Consider the following 24289-nt stretch of genomic DNA (forward strand, 5'->3'; position numbering starts at 1 on the left):
CTATGGAAAGAGTTTATTTTTAACATGACTTTATCTGCACTGGAAAGGTTTTACTCCCTCTGAAAAATAATGTGGGCCATGAAGTCCAAGCCTCAAACCTACAGTACTTATAGTAATCTTTGGGATCTTTATAGAGAGCCTATTTTTGTAGCACTCTAAGTGTTTTACTCCACTTACACATCTTTTAAAAATAATAGATAATAATAGATACGAGCATAAGTAAAGTTGATATAAGTAGGGATCACTCTTATGTATCTGATGAGATCAAGTGAAATCTGATCGAACAACTACAACATCTGGCTATTTCCTGCCCTCCACATGTAAACAGAGGATAACAAAAAGCTAATGAAAGTCACATTGATGAAATTTATACAAAGTATTCAAGGTAAATGTAAATAGGTGGTTTAACTTTAGAGAGAGCCAGCCTAGCTGTCAAACTATGTTGATGACTTTTTGCCTCTTAGTCCAAAAATCAGTCCCCTCTATAAGGTAACACCAAAACATGAAACAAAGCAGGAAACAAAATGATCTCAGAGGTTTTCCACACTTTTCTGCAGAACATCTCATCTTTTTTTAAAGTTGCAGCATTCTTCCTGTGTGCCATCTGGGTATTCCTACGCTCCTGCATGAATGTATCATAGAGATGTCTGTAGACACAGACCTGTTTACACACTGGCGCATCGTGCTCATCCGTGACGGCCGAAGCGACACCACAGCACACGGCAGCAGCGATGACTTCACTTTTGGTGTTCTGCAGTGAGTAAGAACAGCAGCGAGTATAAGCTGCCTGTTCGATTGTGCTTGTAGTGCCAACTTTCATGCTATAAGTGTCCTAAATAATAGAGTTTATTGTTTATTCTTTATATCAAGAAAGTGATTTTTGGCAAATTTTGACTTGTGAAACTACTAAATTCACCTGTAAACACACAAGCTTGAGTATATTGCAAAAGTGTTTTTTAAGGAGCACAGAAAATGAAAAAGTCGGGATGTCATGGATCTACATCAGCATCGATGTACAGCAGGACATTTTTTATCATTTAATTTCTAATTATTTTTGATTCCATCTTATTTGAATGAAACCACAGGGTCATGCCTTCCATCATCCATTCATTTGACTCTGAGACAGTCTTAATCACACATTTTCTCTGCTTTGGCACAAGGTTACCGGACAGAGAATGCACATGCAGTGTTCAAGCCAGAACCCTTTTGCTGCCGTGCCCCTACGGTGAGCACGCCGCTCTAACCACTAAGGTAAACGCTGCACTGTAAACAAAGCTGTTTTCTTCGCCGACAATGGCAGCGTGGAAAATTAATTAACGATCTGTACTCTTTGTGAAAATCTTAACTCATTCCTAATTAGCTCCTCTCCTTGAAAACATCAAGTCAGTTAATTATGTCTGAGGGAAAATGGTCTGTTTCTGGTGTCACTTATTTATTAGTAAGCTTCAGTGCTGCGAGAGAGGAAGCGGCTGGAGCAGACAAAGTAAGACGAGAATGAAAGGGAGTCTGTGTCACGGCAGGGTTAATGAAACACTAGCCTGGGAAGATAAATAAAAAGTGAATGATTTACAAAAAAAATGTACAGAAGCACACAAATACACACATGCAAACACAAAGCGTGTTTTTACTTAAGGACACAAACTCACACGCTGTAATTGTCCTGCCACTTGATTACAACACAGACCTTGAATTCTTTCTTCTCAACTAAGAGCCAACTTTGGACAAGCATAATTCTGCATCCATTCTTTTCTATGCATTTCCTCTAAAGGTCAAAAGTCACTGCTGCTACTTTTCATATTATGATAACCTTGAGCATCGCATTGTATTTGCACAGGCACACAGTTAAGTGACTCACACATAGAATCATACCTTATAAGCAATAAAGTTAAAAATTATATGCCAAATTCCTGCAGAATTATGACACCTTATACCCCCAGAAGTCAAAGTTTTAGTAATCAGCATTCTTGTTTAGAGTCTTATCTAATTATGTTAAAGAAATTTGGTTAATTGTCTACACATAAGTTTTAAAGTTGTGTATTACAATGTCTAACAGAGTCTCATATATGCTGTTTTTTAAGAAAAAAAAATTTCTTTGCAAGGAGAATTACTGGCGTTCAAAAAATTAACCCTTTTCCCATCAGCTTATAGAATCTGAACACTAACACATGAACTTTATAGTTACAATAGTGCCATTCAGGAAACTCCAGGCTTAAATTCTTGTCAAGACGTTTTAAGAATGAACAAGAATTGAATTTGTGTCTTAGGTTTTGTGGCAACAAGATAAATATCACTGGAGTGAGAGCTTTGGATTTGAAAATCTGTCGATAAGGATAATGTAATAAGATCCAAAGCACCAGAAGACGTACTCTGTACTAAAAAAGCAAAAGTCAAAAACTACTGAAATCTGGCCAACGTGCCCTTCAGGGTATTCTCGTTGTAAAGCATTGAACTGCACCCACCACCCTCGAATACTGTTTGATCTTTAGGTCATAGTCGGAAAACAAGCTCTCATTGTCAATGACGATTCTCAACATGACGGTCAATTGGGCACGGAGGTAAATTTTTGCTGTGTTAACATGGAGAATGTGCACGTGCAGGTGGTCTGAATGGGAGTTTAAGGCTTGAGACAACTCTGATTAGGTTAGCGGATGACATCCCTGAGACGAAGCAGGAGAAAACAGCAACTCTCTGCCCAAAGTATTTTCAAATCTGACAGATGTGACAGGTCAAACTAGAGGCTGATTTCTAGTCTCATCATAAAACACAGTAAAATACTTTTAAATATTAAAAAAACAGCATAAATCTAACACTTTTAGACTCTACGCTTTGTTTGTATCCCCAGGAGCTGACTTTACCTCTTCATCCCTTTCTCCCGCCTCTTCCATCACAATCTCTCCCCTCAGTTGTTATCTCTCTCTCTCTCGTTCTTCTTCATTCTTCCCCCCCTACTTTTTCCCCCTGCTCAAAGCTGTCAGGATGTTGCCTCCTTGGGTATGAGGCTGAATGGGGGGATTTGGCACCGTTTCCCTCTCCTTGCTCGCTTCAGCCGTTTTTAAGAGCACATGTTTATGCACCAAATCTCTGCACTTTGTGTTTCTCCACGTCAAGGCACAAGCTCAGCCCCAGATTGATGCGGCCTGGCAGCCCCCTGTGTACTTGCTCTAAGCGAAGAAGGGGGACGACAGAGAGAACAGAAGAAAAGAGAGAGAAATCTAGAGTGAAGAGGAAATGATTTTCTGATTTTCTACACAGGCTTTGTGGTCCTGGAAGGCTGTTTAAATGTGTGTTTTTAAGTCCATTGGTGAGAACAAGAAGAGAAGAGACTGTGCTATCCACTGCCTGAGGGCTATGCTGAGCCTATATATATATTTAAGCCCCCCCAATGTTCCTTGCTTAACAATAACGCCTACTAGTTTTAATTTAATTCTGTCATTTTTCTTACTAAATAATCCACTTCCAATTTCTGTGTCACAGCTGGAGAAATAAATCTAATCTTATCGCATAGCAGACTGAGTGTGAGGTTTGACAGAGTTTTCTTTTTCATCAGCACTACTATATGTGAAAAAGAACAATAAGAGACAGAAGTGTTTGAGAGTGCGCGCCATCTGCAGAGGGACAGGTGGGCTAAGAGGACAAGCGCAAGAGCTCTGACAATATGCCAAAGTAAGACATGGGCACGGAGAGCTAAGAGGACGACAGACAGATAACAGTCGCTCAGAAATCTGAGAAAAAGAGCAGCACTACTTGATCTTTCCTAGCCAGTTGGCCCATGGGCACACCAGTTGTGGTGAGCTTCCTAAACATCGTGCGGCCCAGCGGCCTCCGTAAACCAGCATGCAGTTTACACCCACACACCATCATTACCAGAGAACAGCTTTTCATACAAACTATTTACATCAGATTTTAATAATGACCAGATCTATGGCCAGTGCAGATGTGTAGTTAATCCTAAGGTGTTGAAACATTACTACAGACATGCAGAAGAAGCACAGCTACTTTGACACTTGGGTCAAAGGAAAAGATGATAAATAGCTGCTTTCTAGTTGTAGTCTGGCTTTTTATGGAGAAACCCAAAGCAGGATATGTAAAGTTACACAAACTGGTGAAGCGACTAACTGATTAGAAACTTTTGGTACTTATACCCTCCATCACCATCACTATGGAGATTCAAGTCACACAGCCTGAATCAACTTTATTTGTAAAACTTTGCTTTAATCCCATTATATATGGCACCTTCAAAAACTGTGTTTACAAAGTGCTTTGACAGCCCAGCAAAATCCTGAAGATATAAAGAAATTTAACCTCCTAGGACCTGGCGTCCACATATGTGGACATCACATTTTGGGTTATTTAGACTAAAATACTCAATTTTGCTCTACATGGGCCTGATATCCACTTACGAGTGCATTATACTGCTACTGTTCTATCAAAATTTTAAACGAATATCCTCTTATTTTTCTTAAAAACAAAAATAAGGTTGAAAAAAAATCTGGTAATTCTTTTGTTTTTACATTCATCGGGCCACAATATGACCAAATATCAAAGAGAAATTAAAAATGCATGTCGTGGAAGAGTTTGGGTCTTAGGAGGTTAAAACTGCAAGAAAAAAACTCTCAGCCAAAAAAAAAAAAAAAAAAGAAAGAAAGAAAGAAAGAAAGAAAGAAAGAAAGAAAGAAAGAAAGAAAGATTCAAATATGGTGAAATTAGAAACATAAAAAGGGCAAAGACACAAGATTTCAAATGCACCAAAACAAAAAGATTAGATGTGAAGACATCATTAAATTTTAGTTGTGGATTTCTAAGAGTTAAAAATACTGCAGTGCTGTCTCCCTGGAAGCTGTTCTACAATTTCCTGAGAAATCAGTGTAACACTACTTTTGACAACTCAGAAAATTGGAGAACCTGGAAAATAGAGGCAAACTTTAATTTTGAAAAACAAGAAAAAAAGCTAAATGTGGAAAAATTGATAGAGTATCAAGACAGGCATTTGGGCCCAGAAACAGCAGCGTGGAAACTTCTCAACAACAGTAGCTAACATTAGCCAACATGTGAGCTGCGTTGGAAAATTACTCAGTGTACCTTTTCTGTGAGCACTAGCACGGCCGTTGGACTTACCTATATGGGCAACAATAAACAGTACAATTACAACATGAATGCATGATCGTTAAAATTAAAAATGCATCATAGCTACTTGCTTCTCTCGTCTCTGTACCATGTAAGCATAAGAGCTTAGTTTCTATTCTTAGCAATAATGTGTGCTACCTTTAAGCCATATCATCGATTTCCTTTACACATATTTTATTGCTCACTTTAACTCATCCTGGAAAGTATGGAAGCTGAAGCTTAAATGGTAAAAATAAAGGGTCTTACGTTTGTTTCATCCAAATAATACTGCAAGCTATACATGGGATATTATAGGCTATTATTACCATGCGCTCACATATCACTTCATGTAATCTCAACATGCAGTCTGCCATGCCGTTTTTATTTTCCAATGTCTGCCGTGGCAACCCCAACACCTTTTACTACAACCTCCCACCCCCACCCTCAAGTCCTTCTTTTCAAACTGTGGGAACACACTGGCACACAGATGGTTAAGCCCATCCTTGTGATGAGTGGGAAGGGTGTGTGTGGTGGGGGGCTTGCTGCAGATGGCACAGAGGGCATCGCCAATCAGCCTACATACACACACATACGCACCTACACAGGGAAATAAAGGGAGAAGAGGAACAAGGTAAAGACATATGGGGAAGAGTTAGAAAGATAGGGATGCATGTATAGATGAAGGTGGGTGTGTGAGTCCTGTGTCCCCGGGCATGCAGTGTACTGTGTACGTGCGATGGCTGCCGTTAATGTAGCGTGGCACACAAAGCCCTGGCATCTCGCTGGCACCTCTGCCCACGCCGTGCCACACTGAGAGGCACGGCGAGGCCTGCCAGAGGGGCTGGCAAGGCCGTGTATGTCTCTGACTTTGTGTACGCATATGCATGTGTTCATTTGCTTGGTGACTGGTTCGGTGTACCTTCTATCTAAATATGTGTAACAAAGCACAATATGTATATACCATGCTGCTTTTGAAGGTGTGTGTCTAAGTATGCATATATTGTGACCCAGCCAAATACCACACACACACGCACACACACACACCAGTACCCCTCTCATTAGGAAGACCCTACCCTGTGTCTCTAATGGCTAAGCCTTTGATATGCAATGACGACTAATTCCCTCCTGTGTTCCACTCTCCGCAGACAGCGCAGTCATTAGACCACGGACATGGACACACACATACACACACAGTTGTGTTTGAGTGGGAATCTAATCATTTAACCCGTCCAGAGGTTCTGATTCTCATCTGTCTTTACCTTATCTTCTGAATTGTCTACCGGGGGACTCACTCCCCTCACTTGTAATGTAAATAGAACAATATTTACATAAAAACATTTGAATTTATCATTAAAAACAGCTCTTCTTGATGTGGAATGCGTCTTTCTGCTCTTTAAGGCAATAAGGTGAAGCCTAATTTGCTCGTTGGACTGTTTGTCTTGTATGCATAAGTTATTCTGCCATCAATCTCACACTGTAATGAGGAGGAAAAATCCGAACATTTAAATGTGCCTACTTTCTAAAATAGAGTATGCATTCTACACTGCAGTGCAAACAACTAGCTTTCTTTTTAAACAAAGTTATTTGTAGCATTAAACTCAATTGGCTGGTGTGGAACATCCAAATGAGCTTCACAGCACCTTTAAGGGAAAAAAAACAATCATATTTTTAAATGTTTTTGTCAAAGCAATTTCTTTGTTTTTTAAAGATGCTGTAAAAGTAGTGCCCCTCTCTTTTAGCGCATCCTGATCTTAATGGTGTAGCTAGCAAACTGATGAACTTTATTTACTTCTCCATTTACTCCTGTCTCTAGATCTTTGGTTTGTGACTGTTTATGTCTCAGTGAAACAAAACTAAAACTAGGACGCCAACCTCCTTGCAACTAGGAAAAGTCATATACTGAATTATTTTGCCTTTAGAGACTGACTGGAAATAGTTCCAGTGACCAACTCCCACAGGTTGAATGTGCAACATCATTGACAATCGCACATGTCATCTGCAAACAATCATGATCCAACTCAGTCTGGCTGCAACCAGTCTCAGACAAGATTGGTGGAAACTGATGAATAATCACTGCCAAATTCACAAACACAGACACGCCAACACGTTGCAATTTATCTGAGTCAGTATGCACCAATTCATCTGCTACGTGTCTCTTTTCAGTAGGGTGCACTGGTTGGCAGCTGGTTTTATTCTGGTTATATTCCTATACAAATGCAAAAACAAGATTGTCCTGCAGCAACTATGATACTATTTGTGGAGGAATTTCTGGATTTCTCTCTGAAATCTATGAGGTTCTGACTCTGATTTCACAGGTAACTATTGTATTATCACAAATCCCCAACATGACCCCATTCAAACACAAACTGATAGCACACTGACCGTGTTAATGCTGTTCTATCACCCTCTTGGCATCTTGAAGACGCACAGCCGACTGCTAGTGGTGCAAACCTGCTCCCCGACTTTGAGGCAACCATTTCAAAGGAGTTGTTCCTTATAGAGGGTCAACCGCCTGACATCTCTTTATCTTGCACTAGTGAAGACTTGCTACCTCCTCACTAATTTGAGCCTTTTAGCATGCATACACCTGAAGACCACATGTAAGTGCCAGCCTAAAAAGGAAGCAGAGAGTTTTGGTTTAAGTTATAGAAAATAAAGAAAGAGCGGTGAAGTTATGGTCACTGATCTCTTTGTTTGAAATGACAAAGACCTGCAACACAGGTCACATTTGAGTACAGGGTAGTCATGGGGACAAAAACGAAGGTTTTTAGTCATCAGTAAACCTGAGTGTGTGTGCCCATTGTTCTAATAATGCTTCTAATAATACTTTTCTGCACGTCCCAAATAAAACACGATTTCAAACTAAAATGAGGTCAGGAACATTTCCAAAAGTCTCCATTTTAGGAGTCCTAAAATGCCAGGGCAGTGAGAACACTTGGCAAAAGAAAAGGTCGCGTATCATCTATTGCTGTGGGCCATTATTTATTTCTATCTGCCTGTAAAATGATTTAACACTGTTGCCAATTTTGCTTAACTTTGTATTCATTTAAGCTTTAGATTGCCACTAATCTAATCTTATCAATAACACACTCAAGTATTGTACAGGTGATTAAAATAGAAGCAGCAGATGCTAAGACATCATTCAATTTGCTGTTCAGGCTGGATCGAGTGCCAAACACACTGGATCCCACATACCTCTACAAACAAACTAAATGCCCTCCTTTAAAGTTACTAATATATTCACACCACTATTGCTACCTGATGAGCGTTTTCCCCCTCATTTCATAGTCTCTCCACCATCTCTCTCACTCACTCTACAGTGTTTCCTGTTTTTAATATATCTGCAATCCTCACTTAACCATAACCATCACCCTGATCTCTTTGCCCTCTCCGTCTCGTTTCTCTTTTGTTTAATCCTTCCCTAATCCAGCCCTTTTCTCCACTCTTTTCTTTTCCCTTCCCTCCCACCCCTACTCAACCCAGTCCTGTTATCGCTTTATTACCGTGTCCTCAGTTCATTCTGTAGCTATTAACGTGGTGAACAGCTTCACCCTTGCTGATTCCAGCCAGCTAATACAGGTTACACACACTCGAGCTCAGCTGGCTGTGTTGGCACACTACCCTGCTCCTGCCGTCTCTCATCCCGGCATTATAAACCCCACCTAATCAGCCTCAGTGACACATCACGTGTGTCATTGATTTTTAATTAACAATCTGAATTTGAACAACGGATCAGCTTTTAGAGAACTGTTGAATAACTGGTGTGCAAACTATACAACATCAGGAAGTTGTGGTACACCTGAGAGGACAGTGTAAGCGTTGAGTAGCAACACTGAGTCAGAGAAGGGGCTGCGAGGACATACTTAGCAGAGGCCAAGGAACGATTTTGATACTGACAACAGGCTTGGAAATGTGACTATTAAAGTCTGTCACTAGCGACGGTTGCCACAGTTACATTTTATCGCTACTGCGTCAGTAGGTGAGGGTAAGAAGCCAAGGCTCTGGTCAACTGTGGAACAGTGCTCTGTGATGGATTGGGCTTGAACCGATTCTCGATGACAAAAGGTGATAACAGGATTTACCAAATGCTGAGGCGGAGCCAGAGCAGGAGAGGAAGTCATTTATTGACATCTGATTGGCCAGCAATTGTGCCAGTCTAAATTTCATTGGTTGTCACTGATTGCACATCTTGTATTCAGAAGCTCAAAAGGACAAACATGATTTACGTTGTATGATTTCTCCTATCAACCTCAATCTTTAAGTCAGAGAAAATGATCTAAACCACAGACAAAATCCGTTTTGTTTACTCATTTGCTTTAGTTCAGTTCAATTCAATTCAGCGTTTTTAATCTTTCACAATAGACACCAACCCCTCAAGGTGCAAAAACCCTGTAACATTTGATAACACCAGATAACCCCAGCAATCAGTCATCTTCCCTATGAGCACAACTGGCAAAGGAGGGAAGAGAGAACGGCATTTTAACAGGAAGAATGATTCAGCAGAGCTATGTCAGGGAGAAGGAGCCATCTGGGTGAAGGGAACGAGAAGTGAAGAGAATAAAGGACAGCAAAGAGTGACGAGGACAAATCAAATTATGAGAGAGAGTCAATAACATGCAGCAGTGGTATATCAATACATGGGGAGTGAAAAAGAGGTGAGCGCTGTGGGTAGCAGGGGAAGTCCCCAGCCTACTGAAGTATAACTAAGGGATGATTCAGGGTCACATAATCTTAAAAATAAAAGCTGATCCTTTTTAGAATCGCGGGAGCGATGACCCGATCCAAGATGTCAGACAAAGAAGCAAGAACTGGTGGTCAGTAAACAGCTCTTACTTTCCTTTGCAAGCTGCACAGTGCAGACATTTATGTTGAATAATGAATTGAAATATATCAGTTTGCTCCTTGAATTTGGCAATCAGATGATAGTAAAAGCGCAATCTGCTTGGAATGCGAATACTCCTCCAAATGTTGTACGATGTGTTAAAGGCAGTATAGCTTTCTTTTTCATTTTGTTTTTATTTTATCTTTTCCTATAATGAATGAGAAATAACATAACGTATATTTTTCCGGTGTTTAGCAGCAGGCATTGACATAAAGTAGGTATGAGAGAGGCAAAATGACGTTGTGTCACTTACAACAAATACAATAAAATGTTGTATTTAATGGTTAGCTTCAATTTGTCTCCTTAACATTCCGTATCAATGACTTTCATCAGCCCAGTGCAGTGTTATATGTAGGTGATTTTATAGGTTTATAAGCATTAAAGCTCTTTAAGTTAGGCCAAAGTTCTTCCCACCAGACGAGAAAAGGCGTATTCCTACCCTTAAAGATCATTAGAGTCAACACAGGCATAGAGGTTGCAGATTCACCTGTCCTGGTCGACTTTCACTGTCTGCTTTCCCACTGACAAATCATGTAGTCCGCTAAATCAGCCTTATCCATGCTGCTGGAACATCCAGCAGAGACACAGTAGAGACAGAGGATAGCTCTCAGTAAGCACTGACACAAAAGCTGGTTAATACTATTGTTCATGACACAGTGGCGTTTGGCACCGAGGCAGCATGTGTTTGTGTGTTCATATATGTACATACAATTCCTTATGTCAACACACGTGTGTGTGTGTGTGTGCTTGCGTGTACGTGCATGTATCCGTATGTGCGTATCCACAATACCGGGCTGCAGTTAAGTGAGTAAATGCATTAAAAGGGCTGTTGCGGAGCCCTGCTCGCTCATTGCCCGAGATAATGAGGACGTTTTCTGTCTTCAGTTCAATCAGCACTCCCGGCTCTGTGAGACGGGAGAGCCTAGCAGATGCACGGCACGTAGCAGATGTGTGCTATTGGAGTGACATCTGAAAGTAAAACTCTAGAGCCTTTTTACGACATTGTGTGCTGCTGTTTAGATGCCCGCGATTTGCTGGCACCGAGCGATGGTGACAACAGCAACTCAGGGAACAAGCAAAGGCGCAAAAGAAAGAGGAGAGAGAAAAGGAAAAAGGCAAGGAGAAAAAGGGAGGAAATCTTTGGCAAGGGCCTCGTCTTTGAAGTGATTTGGAGAGAGATGACATACAAAATTAGAGTAGCATTTCGCCCTCTCCACTTTGACTACACATTAAACGCAACAGGGAGAAATTTTTCCCCACAAAGATAAATGGCGCAGGGGTGCGCCGCGGTCCCTAAACAACAAAGATTACCTTGTCTGCTCGCTTTCAGAATCTGTTAGGATTTCAAGCCGTTTGATTAAAGTTTTGTTGGGTTTGTTTCTGATTCAGGTACATATAACTTTCCAACTATTCAGTTCCAACTTTTCAAAAGCCAACTGGAAAAAAAAATTACTCTTTTTCTCTTCAATCATCTCTCAGCCAATCAAAAACAGATCCTTGGCCAAAAACACTTAAGAGGAAAAAATATATACAAAGTGTTTGTCGCATACAAAAGGCAAGAAATCTGAAAGAATAAATGGCGAGGATTTATAGAGGGACTTCTTTCATTGTATACTATAGAAAAGGGAGACGGTTTAATTGGACCAATAGTGTCTCGCTGGCTCTGAGTAACATGATAAGTAGCTGCTATGTTCAGATCCTATATGTCTGTTCATCTATATATGGCGGTGTATCAGAGTCATACGGTTTCCTTATTCTTTACTAACAAACAACTGCTATTTACTATTCATTGTGGTATAAATTTCACAAGGGTCAAATCAACAGGACAACTTCAGCCATAATTACTTAGAAACAAGATGCTTAAGTAGGCTGTTTCATACCACACCACGCAACACTTGCCTCTGTTCAGAGTTATTAAAAACAGTGAAAATTGCGTGAAAACAGAATATGTGAATAATGACGGCGGCGTTAATAAAACAAAAGCACGTGGAAGATTTAAATAAGCATCTGGAGTCGAGTAGAAGCAGCCATATACCACGCGTGAGTCACACAGAACGATCCTATTCTTCTGTGAAGAACAACGAGGTGCCCTAATTTATTTGTCAATTAAGCAAAAAGGAAACTTTTCAAAGCTCTGCAAAACTATTTTACCCCCGATTCCCACAAAAGGAGACAAAATGTATTCAAAGATATATTCACCATAAAGATAAAGATCCAATTTAGACGGTGTGTAGGTGAATGTTAAACAGATTAGTGGGCACACTTGGTGAACATAAGAGCATTCTTCATTCACACGAACACACACACACATATTTATTTGTGCCTTTGAAAATGATGCATTGTGTGAACATATATTGTATAGTGCGAGGCCGATCTAGAGGGAGTTTTATTGTTGTGCCCACGGGAGCAGATGTCACTGGCACTAACTCAATACTTTCTCTCATTCTGTCTCTGTTTGCTCTCATGCTGCGCTCCTCTCTCCCTCTCTCTCCATCTCGGGGTGTGTTTTTCTATCCGTCTCCCTTTTTTTGCTTGGACCAGATGGAGAGATGCTCTGCTCCAAACCTTTCTCACTCAGGATCACAATGCTCTCAGTCATGTGATCCGGTCTGCTATTTCCTGCCTCTCTCTCTCTCTCTGTCGCTTTCTCTTTCTATCCATAAGCGCTCGTTCTTCTCCTTCTTTCTCAGTATCCTCTCCCCCCTGACAAAGCCTGACAAAGGCCTTTCATTTCTTCTAGCCTGCTTGTCCTCTGTGTGTTTGTACTGTACCAAAGTAGTCTCCCTCTCTCATTGTATTCTCTCTCTCTCTTTGCAAAGAAGGTGTCTAGGGGCTGCGGGGGCCCTGCTCTGAGACAAGGGGCCTGCCTCGGCTCAGCGAGGGAGGTGGCAGGGGTGGGAAGGGGTCTGTGTGGTGAGTGAGAGAACGAGGGGAAGAAGAAAGAGCAAAAGCGACAGAGTATATTATTTCATTAACTGCTTTGGAGCTCGGCAGGGATTGGGGAGTAAAACCTTGCAGCTCTGTGTGTGACAAGGGCGCGACCTCCCGCAACCTGGGAACTCAATCCATACACATTGCGCCGCTTTCATCTGATACTGGGGGTGTGTGAGAGCTCTCAGTCACTGGTGCTGGCTGGCTCGCTGAGGGTGCTAAGCTTTTTAGTCAGGGCCTGCTGAACGGAGGAAAGGTGGCGAGAATGACGGAGGGAAGGGACGCGAGAGGAGGAGGAAAGGAGGGAAGGTAAAGTGACTAGAGTAGGGAGGGTAGGTAAGGAGAGGACAGGGGGGGTTTGCCTGAGCCCCGGTAAGACAGAATTGGGCATTGTCGCCGAGCAGAGTAGAGCCGAGCTAGCCCATTCTGTTGATCTGAGCAGGATCCCGGAGAAAACAAAACTGCATTGTTCCCCGCAGATGGAAGCCAGTGTCTCCTGGGTAACAGCATTAATCTCCCCTTTTCTCCTGCTTCCTCTCTTGTCGGGGCCATAATCGGTGGGCTCCTTTCAGCAGCCGAGCCAGCCTCAAAGCCCAGGCTCCTAACTAGCCTCCTAATTAGCTGCAATTACAATGAAGACAACATGATGAGATAATAGAAATTTGCAAAATAATGACATACCACGGGAAAATATTCCTCCTCCCCAAGCACCATTTTTTTCCCTCCGGGAGAGGCACAATGGAGAGCCGGGGCCCTTTTCTGAAAGCGGGGAGCTCAGAAAAATGGTGGCGCATTATGTGGCATAGAACCCTATTGTCTGCCTTCTGGTTGCTTCAATCAACAGGCCATTGTCTGGCTGCTTAAATCAAAATGACTCAAATATGGGCTCCGTAATGATGCCCTCTCAGCACCGCATACTGAACACAGAGACAGATTGAGGGAGAGAGGAGAGGAGCTAACCATGCAATGTAACGCAGGGCAAAATAATTAAGATGAGGTAAGAAAAGGGCCCGATCATCAAATATCCCAAAGTGTTGAAAATCAGGTGGGAACAACAGAGAGCAAGGAAATCAGCAATGGGACTGCCATTGACATTACACAGTAGTTTTCATCTGGACTTGTTACACATTAAATATTTCTGAGTACAACACGTCACAACTTCATGAAATCGAACGTGAAAGCGAGTGAAGCAGTAGGAAAAAGGTGGAAAGACAGAAGCGGAATAGCAGGATAGAGGGAGGAGGAAGATGATAGAGGGAAGGAGGAGACTGAGGTAGACAGCAGGTGGTAGTCATGCACAGAGGAACATTTTTAACAACTCTGATCGGTAACGAAGGACAGAGTTACTTTTCTATTAAAACACTTTACTTAGAAGAAGAAAACCGATGGGCATGTTTACTCTTTGCTTTTCTATATGCTTTGTTATAGCTGCTGTGAATACTATCAGTCCTTTTGTTGGTTGTTTTTCAATATAACTAACATTAAAGTGTTAATAACTTGTGTAAATTAGATATAAATAAATATTAAGGAGCTAGGATTTTTAATGGAATACAGTGACCATCACTCCTGTGTTCCAGTGGCCATGCTATTGTAACAGATTGTTGTGTTGGAATAGCTTTTGTTGGTCACAGAACAAATAGTGTGGCTAGGTTTGTCCATCATAATGGGTTTAATGATAGTCTTAAAATATCCCATAAAAAGATCTCTTCTATCCAAAATTCCAAAAACAGACTGACCGTAATAAGAACAGGAAGAGAGACAGAACTTTCTCTGCTCCCTTTCAGTTATTTTCATTCCCGTCCTTTTACTTGACAAAATTCAGCCGTTTTTGGTTTGTCTGGAATAATAATTCAAGCATAAAAATACTGGCATGAACCAGTGTTGTGTCTTCACGTGACAGATATGTTATATGTCAAGGAAAAACTATACTTTAAACTGTATCTTTGTTCTCAGTTTTTTTTGGTTGAATATATGGAACATTTAAAGATATAAAATAAAATAGCATTTCTGTACCAACAAGGCTGGCCTTTCAGTTAATCCAACTGCTGTTTACTGAAGCCTCATCATAAACGACCTCAATGGAAGGGAAACAGGGAGAAAATACTGAGGCATGCCAAATTACACAAGAACTGGACTGAGCGATGAATCAATTTAAAAGGAGCTCTGTCATGGTTTGGGGCTGCATTTCAGCCATTGGTGTTATGGATGTTATCACTGATCACTGGTCATATTTTGATCAACCACGCAACACCATCTGAAAAGCAGTTAAAGCATAGGTGGAAAGATAAACACAGGCCTCTCCGGTGCTCGGGCTTCAACAATATTGAAGAAGTGTGGGATCATCTTGATAGAGAATGGAACAAACATCCAAAGAAGAGCTGTCCTTCAAGAAGCCTGGAGAACTATTCCTGAAGACTACTTAAAGAAACTACACGACAGTTCCTCAAGAGAGTTCAGGCACTTTGGAAGAATAAAGGTTCAAGCTCTTTACAACAGTACAGATTCTGTTTTGGCCTTGCATCCTGTATTTCCATGTGTGTTTGCACATGTTTTAATAAACCACTGCAACTAATTACTCATTTCAAGAAATGAGGGACAGATCAAGACTTTTGCACAGTATTATACCCTAAAACTCTCTAGGTTGGAAAAAAAAAACACACCCGACAAGTCCTCAGCTGGCACTTCTATTAAACAGTACATGCAAAACACCAGACACAACACTCAAGAGGAGACTACTGAAGGCTGGCCTTCTACACAGGGTTGTTAAGAAAAGGCCATATGTGACCTGACCAAGAGCAGGACAAGATTAGAATGAGCAAAAGCACACTGGAGCGAGAAATATCGAAAGATGAAGGAGAGTGAGTGTGAGGCCAAAGTCTGAGGATTGGTACTGGATAAAACAAAGATTATCACAATGCTATGACATGCTGCTTGAGTCGAGTGAGTTTCCTCTAACCACAGGATAATTACCCAAAAGACAGCTTCAAACTCTGTAGGAACTATTTAGAAGAGTAGTTTGTAGTTTGTACAGTTTGCTCTGAGAACAGTGAAGTTCAAGGAAGTATAAAAACCCCCAACTTTGGTATTTTCTTTGGATCAAATATATTTTCTTTTCTCCTGAAGTATTATTTTTAGCAAATAATTAACATGAGAGGCGACTTTCTTTCTCACCTGTCTTCAGGCTCGGCGTTCTTCATAGCTCTCGACTTCTAGCAGGTTTGTGGGTCTGAAGCAGTCTGTCTGACACACAAACACACAGCAAGACTGACATATTGACAGACAGATAGGCAGAAAAACATGCAGACAGACAGAGAGACAACAGACATATGGACAGACAGACAGGCAGATGGACAGAAGGGCAAAGGTTAATATGCAGGAGAAGGGCTGAGAGTGTGTGAATCTGTGCATGAATGTTGGGTGTGCATGTGTGTCATGACAGCTGGAAGCTTGTGTTGTGAAGCTGAACACCTGAGACTGGCACAAACACAAACACACATCCGCACTACGACAGTAGCACATAATTTTCTTTTTCGTTTTTTTCCATTAAATGTGATGTTAATTAATCCTGGTCTCTTGTAGTTTTAATCCCTGTGGCTTCTTCACTGGATACCAGATAATGCCATCACTACCTTTTGCCCTCACATGAAAAAATACATACAAAGCAAAATGGATTCCTTCTGAAATGACAAACTTTATTTATATTTATAAAGCTTGCTAAAATTTTTATATCAGCCACTCGTAGATCCCCAACATGACAGATCTGCGGATCAGCTTATTTGCTGAGTTCATGTGCTTCAAAGTCTGGTTTGACGTTGAAGTTAACCCTCGGAAGTCAACACTAAACCACCATCCAACAGCCAGCAACCTCCTACAACCACTTGCCAACCTGTCAGGGAATATACATTTTTCCCTAGCGACCAGTGTTTTTCAAGGAATTGCTGACTAGTCTTCTAGCGATGTGTTACCGAGGCCTAGACAAAGAATTTAAATGTATTTACAGTGCCTATTATAAAGTGTTACCCAGCTGAGATGTACATGAACCAAACATGTTAATTGTAATCTCATGTGACTGATCTGCACCATTTAAAGTAAAATGTTCTTTCACAATTCCTTATAGTAAAGTGGACCGGAATTTATATAGCCTTATCTAGTTTAGGCTTAGTACTCAAGGTGCTTTTGCACAGCAAAACCCCAACTGTCATTCAGACAGCTAGAGTGATTAAACGATTAGCAGTTAGTGATGCAGTTAAAAACTTCAGGGTAATCCCATTGAAAGATGCTGGTATTAATCTGCCGGGTGTAGGAGGTCACAGGCAGAGGTGCAGCAACCTTAAAAAGCAGAAGCTTCGTTACCTCTTCCTAAACACAGAGGAGTCCTGTTGAGTAATTAGCTTGTGTCAGATAAGTTGACAAGCTCGTTAACACGCCACATCATCCGATACTGCCGCCTTTGTTTGTGTAGGCTTCTGAGAGGAAGTTAGCAGTCTAATTAGCATAATTACAACTGCTGATTTATATGGGTGTAATTAGCAAGCAGATTTCTGCATGTTGTGGTCTGATGGAGATATGCTGCTGCGAAGGAAGAAGCTGGAGACCAGATTCTCTTACGCTTTGCAGTATGCCAGAGTCATGTACACACAGTTCTTTTAGTCCTCCACACACATATGGATAAATACATTTAGTACAAAGATGGTTAAAAATAAATACATATATGTCTAAACTGTACATACACACCAGTCACTTCCCTCTAAATATTTTCAGAATAATAGCAGCAGGAGAACATTGAAACTTTTTGCCTCCATTAAAGGTGAATAAATCTAACAAACGGTTTTCGGAACCTCTACTTAAAGCATACCAGTTTGGTTTTTTTGATACCAGATTACATGGTCTGAATCCCCGTCAGGAGATTTAAAGATTCTTCAAAATAAATTTCACGCGCCTAATAAAGAAGCACTTTGAGTGGAGGCACTGAGAGAACAAGAATGGAGGAACAAAACAGAGGCATGATCCGTCTGACAACTTGGCCTTAATTGCACCAGACGTTCACAGTAGGACAGTGAATTAGTGCAGTTACCTCTCATCACTACTGTAAAAGCCCGGGGTCAGTAGATTACTGTACCACACTCACATACAGCATAGACGTGCTAATACACACAGTGCCGGGTGCTGTCTGGTGATCTTAGCAGTTTTCTAGGTGACATGGGGTGAAATTGGGGTCAAAATGAATCTCAGTGCCAAACCAGTTAACACAATAATGTGGACACTGGGAGTGTCCTGGTGGGGCACCATGCTAAGACTTATTTTGTCTGCCTGGCATGGCAGAGGACAAACCTCTTATTTAATCATCAAGGATTCTCTCATGAGCCAGAAAGGTGTTACTCTAATTGGAAAAGGGTAAAGTGTAAAGATAAAATGATGCATTTTAAAGCAGTGTGTGTATCAACTAAACTCAGACATGGGTGGACAGTTAGTTACTTCACTCCTACAGAAGAAGGACAAAAATGTAAAAAACTAAGAATTTTCTAGCATACAAGAGCAACAAGACTGCATCGTCAGATGCTTCTTTTTTTGTCATGTAATAATGAATTGAAGCTTTTAAGAAATAACAATATATAACAAGTTAATGTGACAAAACAATATCACAGTATAAAAACTAAAAATCTTGTTATAAACTAGAAAGTAAGTCACAGGAGCCCAAAAATTCTGAGGATTATGAAAAATGACCTGAAACATAGTTTTTTTTTCTCCCCTCTGTTTTTGCTGGTTTGTCAGGATAAATTCAGTCGCTATTTGACTTACAAGCGAATCATTTCAGCTTTATTAAATCTATGGAACAACATCTATCTCATGTGACCCTATGAAGGGTTCCCAGCCCTCACAATCGCGAACTATTGCCCTCTAAGACTCATTACAAATCATAATTAGAGGGGTTTTTTTTATTTAAATTGATGTCTTTAGCCTCTTATTATTATGCAGCATGATTTAATCTCAAATATTGACAAACAGAATTAGCAAATAAGAGGATCCTGATTCCAGGTAAGTTGACAGTCACATGCTGTAAATGTCATCGAGATGACAGTATGCATCAGTTTAAGTCCTGGCATGTATTTACACATGCACAGATTTCCTTTTAGCCCGTGTTCGTGCCCTGGCCACACACACAGACACACACAAGCAGGGACCAGTATAAAGGCCTGATTGATTTCCTCACACACACACACACCAATGGATTGGGATGTGTGCATTTGTCACTGAACATGCGTGCATGTAAGTTGTGGATTGACTGTATTAATTAATGCAGTGCAGATGAGTCCCCTCTGAGCTGTCTAATTAGACATTAGCATGGAGATGTAATTACCTGAGAGGGCTCAACACGTTTCACTTAACTACTCTCCCTCCTGCATGGCACACTGAGCAGGTAGGGCTCAGGCTGACTGGTTTGTGCGTGAAAACGCCGATGTACTGTACTGAATGTGTGAATTTGGCTGCATTTTAAATGGAGTTTTTATGCTCTTTCAGATGCAGATGGTAGCAGTAGATTGCAAAGACCTAATTGATCTGCTCCTAAAAACAAGCTCCCCTTGTCCATCCCTCTGTCCCCTACTCTTTGTCAATCATTCTTTCTTTTTCTTCCATCTGTGATACACTGTAGCAGGTCATCCTTTTTTCCTTCCCCTCTCTTGAGTAGAAGTGCATTAGGCTTCTCTACTGAGCGACATAGGTTCGATTCTTGATCAATATCCACCACTCTACTGGCGGAAGAAAAATAAAAGGTCCCTCTCTGCTCTTCAGTCTCAAAAAGCCTCCCTTCCTCTTGGAGGAGAGAAAGAGAGCCCAGATCTGTGAGATCTGTTTGCCAGCGTCACCATAGCAACCATCACTGCCAACCTTGACACTGGAGTTGCATTGTCTGGGACCCTGACATTAGATAAATAAATTACACAAACCTTTGCTCAAATATCAGATAAATACATACAAAAAAATGCAAAAAATCAACAAATTTCTACAGTCTTTGATCAAAATAATCCAAAAATGAATGCATAAGCATGACGCACGATTTTATATGCATGTACAAACACAAAATCATCCACAACCAAACACACACTAAAAATTTGCCATCCTCTTTGATAAAAACAGACTGTTAGGCTGAGCTCAGAGGAGACTGTCAATACAAGACAACAGATTGTGAGAACCCCATGAACTCCAATACAGCCTGCAACACACCTCTTAGAGCACCAGGAAGAAATCTATGGGCTGCTGCAAGCATTGTCTTCTTATCTGTAGATGGTTCTGTCCTGCTTCCTATGAGGATCAATAGCATTAGCATGTCTGACAGAGAAAGAGAAAGACAGCCAGAAAAAAACAAAGATTAGAAGAAAAACATGCTACAGCCGACTGCTGCTCTTTGTCCAGAGTCCAAAAGTCTTTTAAAAAGATGATTAAAAAATATACGTTTTTCTTTTAAATGGGATGAACCAGCATTAAAAGCAAACTGATTCTGGTACAGTGTTTAGTTAAGGGAAAATAAGATTTTTTTAAACTAACCCGATGAGGCTAACAGGACTGACACAACTACAATAATGAAAGCAATGTCCAATAGCCAAAAAAGCAAGTATAGTAGTATGGACATCACCCAGTTTTGTGAAAGATGGAGACAGTAACACACTGTATCTAAATGAGAGTATTACATCTGAAATAATTAAAAAGAGTACTCATTTAACTTAAACAGTTAAAGCTATCAAAGACACCAAGAGCACACAAGTTAGCTCACGGCTCTAAACAGCTGTGGTGACACGGATGTGCTGCACATCATGAACAATAAGCAGCAATACAACTTGCTGGCATGGCTACAGCTAATGACAATTCAGATGACACAGCTACGGTACTACAGAAGAAGCGACAATTGATGTAGTTTTATAAATAAATCAGTTCAAATTCTGACGGGAAAATACAAAATGTGACAAAGTCGGGCAATACATTGAATAAGTCACAGCAAATTTCTGTTAATTATTACCAAGGTGAGACTATGAACCAACAATCGCAGAAGTTTCTACAGAGCTGAATTTCAAGTTCTTGCTTAGCTGCTGACTTTATCTGTTTACAGTAGATGCTAGCTCCTACGGAGGAGCCTATCCAAGCTGCCGCTGAATAAGAAGCCGGCCACAAGACACCTATGATCAAATCCAGGGTCACCAGTTAGCCTAACGTGCATGCATCTTTAGACATGCAAACTCGACACAGCAGGATCCAAGAGAGTCGCTCAGACCCTCTTGCTCAAGATTGTTTGAGGGTGCTAACTACTGCAGCACCACGCTGCTTGCCATTAAACCACATTATAATATAATGAGCTGAAAAAATGTTAAAGAGCTCAGCAAATCCTAGAGATAATAAATAAGCATGTGGTCCAGTCTTGATGCTGATTAGTTCAGTTACCAATGTATACTTTTTAAAACAGGAAACTAACTGATTTACACAGAGAATAAAGGGAGATATTATGATAAAATGCTTTGGTTTATATGTACCCCCAAAAGTATGAAAACAGTCTGAGGTGACCTATTTTCCATACTGAATGTTTCACGGCTGTTATTCAGCTGGTCAGGCTAAGATAAATTGAGTAAAAAGTTTTGATTCCCCAACACTAAAGTGGTGGCGGCTACAAGAGAATGCTAATGGAATCGTGAAGCAGCTTATCATGTGAATGAGAACAATAATGAGGAGACAAAGCAGAGACAAATCCATTGTAAGTGAGGTGGAATTATGTCGGCTCAGTGGATTATAAAAGGCCTTGATCCAGTGGGAGTTGAAAAACATGGCGTCTGTTCTCACACATTTTTACACGCGCACACATTCGTGCACGCTACAGCATGTCAGAAACACGCACACAATAATACACACTAACATCAAAACACACATATGCATAACACACAACTGTACACACACAGAAATAACCACAAAGACATAAACGTCAAACCTTGATATCTACTCGTGCTGCCAGATAATTGAATTAATTCAGCCGAGGAACAACTTCACAGATTAGTGACTTAACTTTCCAATAATAAGAAAAAACTCAGCCACGCGTGATAATTACATTTGTCTCAAATGAGGGCAGCCGTCGAAATGGATCATGTATTGCCATGCGTCCACAGTTTAACCCACACGCTCGCATGCACACGCACAGACACCTCCCCTAAGTGGCTGTGAGATAAAGACATTTTTACAATTGGAAAACAGAAGAAAGGCAGTGTGTGTGAACGTGGTTTCAGTGTATTTGCTGCAGATACATCAGGCTTCATTACTTCAATATGGAATATGGTATGTATGCACTGTCTATGTACTGTCAAATTTCTGCTTGCCTTTTATTCCTTCAAGTAGTTCTCTTAGTTCTGATTAAAGGGCAGTTGTTTCTACCACTATATTTTAATGCTATGGGGTACCATCACCAGCTGCTCTCCTAGGCTGTGATGCTGGAGTTCTTCAGACCGCTGAATTCAAGCAGCTGGATGACATTAAGGACCAACAGCAGCAACTTGGCTAGCAAGCTAGCTGACGGTAAGTACCAAGGCTAGTTGGTAGCAACAACTCAACTTTCAAAATGAGAATGCTCTGCCCCTTTTACATCGGAAGCCAGACGTCAGAACTAGGAGTGAAGTCACTCCTGATTTGACATTGTTTCAAGTAGCAATAGTCGGAAAAGCAGGCTTTCTTTTGGTCCCTGGCAAGGTAAAGCCATTCATGCATCTCTAGCAGTACAATGCAATGCCTTCTTTTTTTTGCACTTAAAAACACAGCTGTGCCATTTTCATGGGTTGAGGCTGGTCAGAGCTCTTTGTGTGGCTTATTTAGTGCGGCACAAATAAACAACAGTGATAATACAGATTGCAAAAACCATAAAACCTGCAAAGTCGGGTTTGGCTTCTCGACTTTTCGAGTTGGAAATCCAACTTGGAATTTCAAACTTTATATGGAATGTAGTGTAAGAGTGAGGGGATTCAACCAAACCATTTATTGGGAGTAACACTAAGCAATGCTTTTTTCCCCCAAACTGTCTTAAACCTCATTTGGAAAAACCAAATTTAAAGCTGATAGATCATGTGGAACTTTAGTTTGCATAGCAATGCCAATCTGCTCATTGTCAGGCCCATCCAAATCCTCTATATTTTTGCTTGTGAAACAAGACGGAAAAAAACAGAATCCCAACTCTATCAGAGCCACGGCTGAGTCACAGTTCAACCTGTATTCAATTCAGCTGTGTCCAGTGAACAGTCAAGGTTAGAAATATGTGGCATCAGTGGCTGACCACACTAACCCTTTTCTAAAATCTATTAGAAAGCTTTCCAAGGAGTTAGCTGTTGTAGCAGCAAATTAAAGCTCATGATTGCCAAATTAAAGTGTAAAGTGAAAAGCAGTCCAAAAACTAACAAATTTAAGCCTTTACCTTAAACATTAAACGAGTTACAACAAATTCCCTTACTAAAGAGGTTAATTTTATCTGGATCTCATAAAAACAGCATGCATATACACACACAATCATCCAATCACGAGTAACGTCTTGCAGCGGACAGGCAGGTAGAGAGGAAGCTAAGAAAGGTGCCATGCCGTACTTCATAGTCCCACAACACTGAATTCTCAAACTGCAAAAACAAGCCATAAAAATTCCAGAGAGTTCATTGAAAACCTCTCTAGTTACCCTTCACTCCCCCCTCTCCTTCACCATCCCTCTCTTCCTCCCTCTTCTGCCTCTCCTATTTCTGTCTATTGTCAGTACAAAGCATCACATTCAGGCCCCAATGACTTCTCTTATGGCTGTGGTAGGCTAAACGGACAATGGCCGTATGGAGACAAAAGCTAGTTTATTAGGCTGAAGAGTGACAGAGTAACAGGCTGTTTGTGTGTGAGAGAGAGAGATGGAGAAGGAAAAGAGGAAGACAGAGAAAGAGTGGCCCTCTGCGTTCCATTGTGGCTGGACTCACATCTGGTGGCCATGTGTGACCGGAGCAGCAGGGCTAATGATGGGCTTCCTGAGGCCAGCTCAATTAGGCCAGGCCTCACCGGACTCCCAGAGAGAGAGAGGCAGAAAGAGAGATGACTATCGACATGCTGGTTTACCGTTTGTGTGTGTTTGTGTATATGAGTCAATCTCCACTATATACATTCCCCTCCTGCTTACGTGTGTGTGTGTGTGTGTGTGTGTGTGTGTGCATATAGACAAGCGAGTCTTTCCTCTACTGATGTGTGTTTTCAGGCATTTGTGTACATGTAGTTCACCCTGACACACTCCTGATTTTCTTTTTTTTCTTTTTTTTAAACAAAACAACACCTCCCTTCAACACACATACACAAGCATGCGTACACACACCCTCCCTCCTAAGCAGG

The 24289-nt window shown here is 41.0% G+C and overlaps 1 protein-coding gene across 6 annotated transcripts in view; it reads right to left on the reverse strand.

Annotated features, from left to right (window-relative positions):
* Positions 1-24289, reverse strand: part of sox5 (SRY-box transcription factor 5) — a 254966-nt gene that overhangs the window by 102501 nt on the left and 128176 nt on the right. For 2 of the 6 annotated variants that reach the window (XM_080291864.1, XM_080291862.1), the window contains one exon: positions 16088-16180. The exons of 3 other annotated variants lie outside the window; for them this stretch is intronic. In XM_080291864.1, coding sequence (XP_080147990.1) covers positions 16088-16113 — 26 coding nt within the window. In that variant the 5' untranslated portion in view covers positions 16114-16180. The remainder of the gene's footprint in view (positions 1-16087; positions 16181-24289) is intronic. One more of the 6 variants, XM_080291863.1, reaches the window with a different exon arrangement.

The sequence above is a fragment of the Astatotilapia calliptera genome, chromosome 17 (genome assembly GCF_964374335.1).
Source record: "Astatotilapia calliptera chromosome 17, fAstCal68.1, whole genome shotgun sequence".
In the NCBI taxonomy this organism is placed as follows: Eukaryota; Metazoa; Chordata; class Actinopteri; order Cichliformes; family Cichlidae; genus Astatotilapia; species Astatotilapia calliptera.